The sequence below is a fragment of the Elephantulus edwardii genome, unplaced genomic scaffold, assembly GCF_000299155.1.
Source record: "Elephantulus edwardii isolate Elephantulus edwardi_28Jun2011 unplaced genomic scaffold, EleEdw1.0 scaffold00044, whole genome shotgun sequence".
Classification (NCBI taxonomy): domain Eukaryota; kingdom Metazoa; phylum Chordata; class Mammalia; order Macroscelidea; family Macroscelididae; genus Elephantulus; species Elephantulus edwardii.
The window spans coordinates 17,809,740-17,816,640 of record NW_006399794.1 but is presented as its reverse complement, the minus strand read 5'-3'; the positions used below and the strand labels follow the sequence as shown (position 1 = coordinate 17,816,640).

Here is a 6,901-nt window from a genome sequence, read left to right as displayed (position 1 = left end):
AATGAATGAATGGAATTCCAAAATCTGTGTAGATATTCATTGAAATGAAAAATAAACAACCTAAATGAAAAAAAAAAAAGAGTTGTGCTTACGACCCAAAGGTACATGGTTGGAATCCACCTCTCAGGAGAAAGATGGGCAGTATCCTCCCATACTACTTACTGCCTCTGAAAACCTGATGGAGAGTGAGCAATGAGTCCGTTCTGACTGATAGTATGTAACAACAATAAAGCACAATTGATGCCTTTAAAGAATATGAAATATACCATGGATTTCTGGAATGATAAAAATCTGTCTTGTGATACGTACAACCAGAAGGCGCCTTAGATGTGATGATGGCAAGACTTAGTATTTTGGACTTGTTATCCAAAGGGATAACAGTACATGGAGGACATCATACCTCAATAAAGTAGAGGGTTAGTGAAAGAGAAGAGAACCCTCAATATGCTTGATTGACTCAGTGGCTGAATGGGCTGAAGCATAGCAAAAGTTCTGAAAACTGGCTTTGTTTCTTTGAAACTAACTTGACAGCACCTAGCAACAGGAGCACATGCACAAGAAAACTGAGGCCAGAGAGCCAAGGACTTGCTCCACACCTAGTGGTTGTCCCCAGGATCCTATCCCAGAACTGTGTCCAAGGTGGACTGCCTTTGAGAAGGTCCAGTGCTACAGGAAAATCTCATCCTGGGGCCAGGAACAAATGACAGGATTGGTCTGTTGTGACCTCATGCCCCCTCATTCTCTCCTGAGGCTGTCAATATTCTCCCCTGTAAAGAGGTTCAGTTTCCAAATTGTGGTTCTATGGGCCTCTTGGGGCTGTTGTAATAGAAAGTGAATGCAAAATGTTTTGGCACAGAAGTCTTATCACTTTTGTGAGTCTGAGGGCTTGTCACCAACCCAGCTGTGCTTTCACTCTGTGACCTTGATCAAGCCATTGTCTTTCCTGGGACCCATCTTCTCCCCTCATCACAGTACCTTCATGGTGGATCCTACTAAAATGAGTTTCTGTCTTCTTATCTCTGTTTGCGGCCTCTACCCAGTCGGCTTCCTTCTCTCCCCTTGTTGTATAGCTGTCCTTTCCTCTGCACTTTTCTCTGGAACCAGGCCAGTGAGCTTTGGAAGAACATTCCAGTCTGTCTTAGGTTCTTGATAGTATGCAGTAAGTGTTCAATAAAGGCATACCCAAATGAGTCTGAGGCTGTGTTTATTCTCTGACGCATCCTATGAAGTATCTTGGCTTGGATGGTTTCCCCTTCCCAGGCTTGCTTCTCCACTGGACTCTGCTTCTTCCATTCAGTCTACTGCCCTTTGGTTCAGCTTAAGGTACACCACCTCCAGGAAATTGTAATAATTTTCTTCTCTTATCAAAGAATTTCCTCACTTATCAGGGAGAGGACTAGGGCTCTTCTTAGCCCCACCCCCCGACTTTCAGCAACTGGGGCTCAGATGGGTCTGATTTCCTATGTCATCAGCACACAGCTCATGGTGAGCACACAGAGATGGTACTTGGGAATATATAATGACTAAAATAACGATTTAAAATTCTCTGGTTTCACCCTCCCACCTCTTTGAGGCAAGCTTGGGGAGGATCTCCTCTCTGCACACCGTAGACAGATTCCCAGGAAGGGTAAGTGCTTCCCCAAGGTTGCACAGCTGACTGAGACCTGAGCCTGACAGCTGCTCAGGTTTCCTGCTCATCTCCTTCCCTGCTGCCTCCCCCACCTAGTCTCTGCCTCTTCAGGAGTGTGGGTCAGGTCCCAGGGGAGCCTGTGGGCAAAGAGCTCAGGCTCTCAGGGATTCCTTAGGACTTAGAACACACAGGCCTTTGGACACAACCCCTTCCCCACGAAAGCAGGGTGATTGCTCTGTTGAGTAGTCCCCCATGTCAGCCACACTGGTCCTCAGTTCTTTTTTTTTTTTTTTCAAAGCCATCACTGGGGTGGAGCAACAAACACCCCTCAGCATAGATTCTCCTCATGCCAGTCAGGTCCATGTTGGCCTGTCTGTAAGGTCTTAAACTTATGAGCTAACCTTTCTGTAGGAGTCAATGTCTGGTGCAAGGAAGGCTAGGGAGAGATCTTTCTCATCAAGCCTTTGCCAGCTCCTATGGAATATATGTGGCAGAGTCAGGCCCACTTGAAAACTTAACAAATGTGCCAAAAAAGACAACTACCACATGGTCCTCAGTTCTTGATGTTATTGCCACTCTACCTTATCCTGGACCCCAGAGCCCTCCTCGGAGCTTTTCAGGTTTCTGTTCCCTCCCTAAGCTTCCAGTTCACTCCTTGTGTCCCTACCCTTGCCCCGCTGAGGCCCTGCCCCATCTAAGCCCCACTGAGCCTGCTAAGATTTGGGAGAGAGGTCACTCAGTGTAGGGGAGCGGACCACCTCCCTATTAGCCTCCAGCTCCATTTTGTTGATAGAGGAACCTTGATATTACTAAGGGTCTCCAGTTTCTGCCTTTCCAGATGTCAGTTTTCTGTTTGCAGAATAGTGTGTGTATGGGTGGGATGATTGCAGTAGGGGCTCTTAGTCATGTGCCCTTGGATTTTAGAGATGGTAGTCAGAGAGGGAAAGGTAATACTGTGATTTGTCTGAGCTTGGATTCTTTCTTACTTTGCATGGCCTCAAACTGGCCCCTTCCCCAAGCAAGGTCTTAGTTTGCTGATGTATGAAGTAGTAGTGGAGCGGGTTTGGCAGTGAGATGGGTGCTCAGGGACCGTTCTAGGACCCTGTGAGGCTGCCTTTCTTTATGCTGGCAGCCCTCACCCTCATGCTGTCCTCCCTGCTGCTCCCTCTCCCCCTTTCTTAGAGGTGTGTGGAGGAGCAGCCCAGCAGGCCTGACATGATGAAGATCAGTCATTAGGCAGTGGGGGAGGCCCCAGGTTCTCTCCTCTTACGTAGCTTCTGCACAGGCAGGGAGGGAGAAACTTCACTGCAGGCTGTGCTGTTCCCATTTCTCACTCTCTCCTTCTGCCACCCCCACCGCTGTGAGACACAGGAAAATCCATAGGCCCAAGATTCATTTTCTCCGTTGAGTCAGCAGAGGCCACTCTCGGCTTTGGAGGGGTGGGGTGAGGGGCTGGGAACCAGCTTTTAAATAACTCTGATATTTAATACTCTCCTCCTCCACTCTGTGGCCTGGGCCTCTAGGGAAAGGCTAGAATAAAATGAACTGGATGCGTTTTCTGAAAGTCGTAAGTGCTCCAGCCCTCACCTCAACCTGGTGCGTCTCACTCAGACTCAACATGCCATCGGGGTTAAAAATTTTTCTGTACTAACTGCTTCAGAGTTTATGAATGGTGCCCTGGGCAAAGTTTGTTATCCCCAGTTCAGTGCTGGAAATGGAAATTTAAAAGGAAAACTTGGACTTGGTCTTCTGCTAGCTGTGTAATTGTGAGCAGGTCCTTGTCCCTGTTTGGGCTGTTACATCACCTGTGCTACCAGATGGTTCAGCCCGTGGGTTGCTGTAAGTATTTATTCCTGTGGCCCAAGTCTCCTTCCATCATGGAGCCTCTGTTTCTCTGCTCCTCCAGTAAAGCTAAAATAGTGGTATCGCAGCCAGGCAGGGTACAGTGCCAGGATTCCAATGTCAGTTGAGTAGGAGGAGGGGTGTAGGAGGGAGAAGGAGTGGAGATGAACCTTTTTTAAAAATAGATAGGATTCAGCAAGAACCTGTTTGGATCTTGCTCTCTTTAAAACAAAGGTCTCCACAGTAATTGATGGTGTTTGATTAGGTGGGAGCAAACATCCCTCCTTCAGCAATGTCAGGATTTTAGACTCTGATGATGGAAGTTGGTGGGTCTAGTGTTCCCGCCTTTCCCAAGTACTTTCTACCACTCTTCACCGCTGATCTGCAGCATCTGGAAGACAGGGATTGCTACCTCTCTTGGCTGTGTGAAAACACTATGGAGTTAAGAACGTATGTACTTGGAGCCACTCCAGATTAACAATGGGTCAGGGTCTAATTTCCAGCTCATGCCACTGTCTTGCTCCAGGTAAGAAGATGAGGGATGAGGAGTGGGATTAGAAGAGGTAAGTTGCTCTGGGAGTGACTTGAGTCTATCTCTTCCTTAGTCTCTTCTTGTGTGCATATGCTTCTCTTTAGCTGTACTTGACCTTCTAGATTATAGACTCTTGGAATTATAACATTGAATTCTAAGAATCATTGACTAACAGAGTCACAGTTTCACTGAAACAGAGCATAGATTTTTCTGGTATTGATGTTTTAAAATATTTAAAGCCTATGGTAGATATACTACTGATGGCTGCAATGAATCCTATCTGTATCCACATTCTTATTTTGTCCCTTCCCACATTGACCAGGTGAGATGTTTGTAAATGTGATGCAAACAGGACTTGAAAATGTTTGTGCATCAAGGCTTTCCTTTTTTACTGCCCCAAGATTGTCATATACAGAGACCCAAACAATGCTATTGAGAAAGAGATCAGACATGAACCATCCCAGCAGAAGCTCCCTACACCAGCTAGACCCTAGATGGTCTTCAGTTCATTTGAGCTACTCAGTGACTCCAATTGAGACAAGGAGAACTGCCTCACAGACTACAGCCCAAATTGCTGATGCATAGAATTATGAACAAATACAGTGGTTGGTTTTTTAAAAGTCACCATGTCTTGTGGGTGGTTCCCACTGCCCCCAGAGCAGTGGATAACTGATGCAGAGCCTTCAAATTAGAATAATAGAATCTTAGTCATAGATGCCATATCACCTTGTAATTGCAACATCATAGATTCATGGGTCCAGAAACTGGAATTTTTGATGTAGAATTTGAAGAGCAGAAGGATCCTGAAATCTCATCGTCTTTAAATTCTATCGAGTACTCACTGCCATCGAACTGGTCCCAGTGGCCCACCTTTGTGTCTCCAGGGTTGTGAACCTTAATGGGAGGGGACTGCCCATCTTTCTCCCCTGGATCTACTAGTTGATTGAAACTCTCAGTGGTACATGACCTTCTGACTAGCAAACTACACAGTACAGACTACAATCCAATGCTACATTCTCTTCTAATTCATAAGCCAGTTGACCCAGTCACCCTCTTCAAATTCCTAACTCGCACACATACCCAGGGATCCCTTATTCTTCAGCATTATCTCCATTCCACCACACAATCCTTGTTGCACTGAGTTTACTGTTAATAATAATTTCTTTCCTTCTGTTCTAGGAAGACTTCCTATGTTGACATGCTTTCTCTGGTCCTGTGAATTAAATATGGATGCAGTGAAATTTATCTTGGTATTTAACCTAAATTATATAGCATGGTGAAGAGGTTACCAGGCACGTGCTCAGAAAAAGAGCCACTATCACCATGTTGTTGTTGTTGCTGTGTACTGTTGAGTCCGAACCAATCCATAGCAGACCCTCCAGTGGGTTTCCAGAGGCAGTTAATCACACAGGAAGAGATTACTCAACCTTCTTCCACGGGGCAACTGATGGATTTGAACCATGTGTCTTCGGGATTGGAGCACAGCTTCTTGCCACTAGGCCACTATCACTATGTTGATGTTGTTGTGTACCATCGAGTCAGAACTGACCCATAGCTGACCCTCCTGTGGTTTTTCAGAAGCAGTTAATCACACAGGAGATTGCCCATCCTTCTCCAGAGGCTAACCCAATAAACCTCCTTTATTTCTGCTTCCTGTCTCGCCCCACCCATCTCTTACTTGGATCTGTCCATGGTGCTGAATCTGTGTCCATGCTGTGTTTTGCATTGATGTGAAAACATCCCAAAAGTACCAAAAAAAGATGCAATCCATATTGAAGACTGTAGTCCTTGACGTTCTGCAGCAAATCCTTCAGGATATTGAAAATAACATGGCTTGGTTTAGGTGAACCATATCTTTGTCTATTAAATTTATAATATTAAGTTTATCAATATTTAAAAAAAAAGTACCAAAAGTAGCAATCAATCCTGTGACCTGATGGCTCTTTCTGCCTTGCCTCAACACTATTGCAGCGTCAGAATAAACTTGAAGGTAGTGAGGCTTGGATTTTTGGCATGCATCTTTTTCCCCCTTTCATCTTAATACTCAAAACAACAGTGTCTTTAAGAGAGATAAAATTAGAAAGCTCATTTCCCCCCCAAAGTCCAGATTTAACAGTCCAGTGTTTGAATGGTCTCTTTGCATTCATGAAGCACCCACATTTCTTCCAGAGGATTATTCTAACTACCCTAGTTTGTGGTAATTTTTTGTGGCGCAAAATGGCTACTTACCTTGAGCAACAGGCAGAGGAAAGAGATAAATAAAGGTGCTCCTTCTTGATAAATACATGTCCCAGAATTTCACTGAATATTTTCACTTAATGTGGCCTTGGATAACTAGCTTTCAGGGGCCTGGGAAACATAGTCTGTTAACTGAGAGGCAGTGTGCCTAGAAAAGTGAAGAATAAAAGGAAAATAACTTAGTTTTTAAAAAATTTTTATTGTGATTTGGGTGAAAGTTTGCAGAGCTAGTTTGTTGTTTTTTCCAGTCTACAATTCATGCACATTTTGTTATGTAACATTCGTTGCAGTCCCCAGCATGCAACACCATCCTTCCCAGTTACTTCTTGTGTGTCCTGTCGCCATCCATCCTCTCATATTCTGTCCTGCCTTCTGAGCTTCATCTATGGGCAAATGTTGCCCATTTGATTTCATATGGTTGACTATTGTAAGGTGTACATACATACTTGGTGTTATTGTTCACCTGTTGGTCTGTCAATCATTTGTTGTTGAGCTACAAGAATGAAAAAAAAATTGTTACTGAAAAGCAGTTAACAGCTAATATTAGTAATTAGTATCATTGATGGTAATAATAATGGTGATAGTGACAGTGATGGTGGAGTTGGTGATGATAGTGGGATGTGATGAAGAAGGAGGCGATGATAAGGATGGAAGTCAAT

General features: G+C 44.5%; 1 protein-coding gene across 1 annotated transcript in view; it reads right to left on the bottom strand.

The window, feature by feature from the left end:
- Positions 1 to 981, bottom strand: part of TPBGL (trophoblast glycoprotein-like) — a 9,293-nt gene extending 8,312 nt beyond the window's left edge. Inside the window, exon 1 of the mRNA XM_006885741.1 lies at positions 976 to 981. Within this exon, the coding sequence (XP_006885803.1) occupies positions 976 to 981 (6 nt within the window). The remainder of the gene's footprint in view (positions 1 to 975) is intronic.
- Between the last annotated feature and the right edge of the window lie 5,920 nt (positions 982 to 6,901).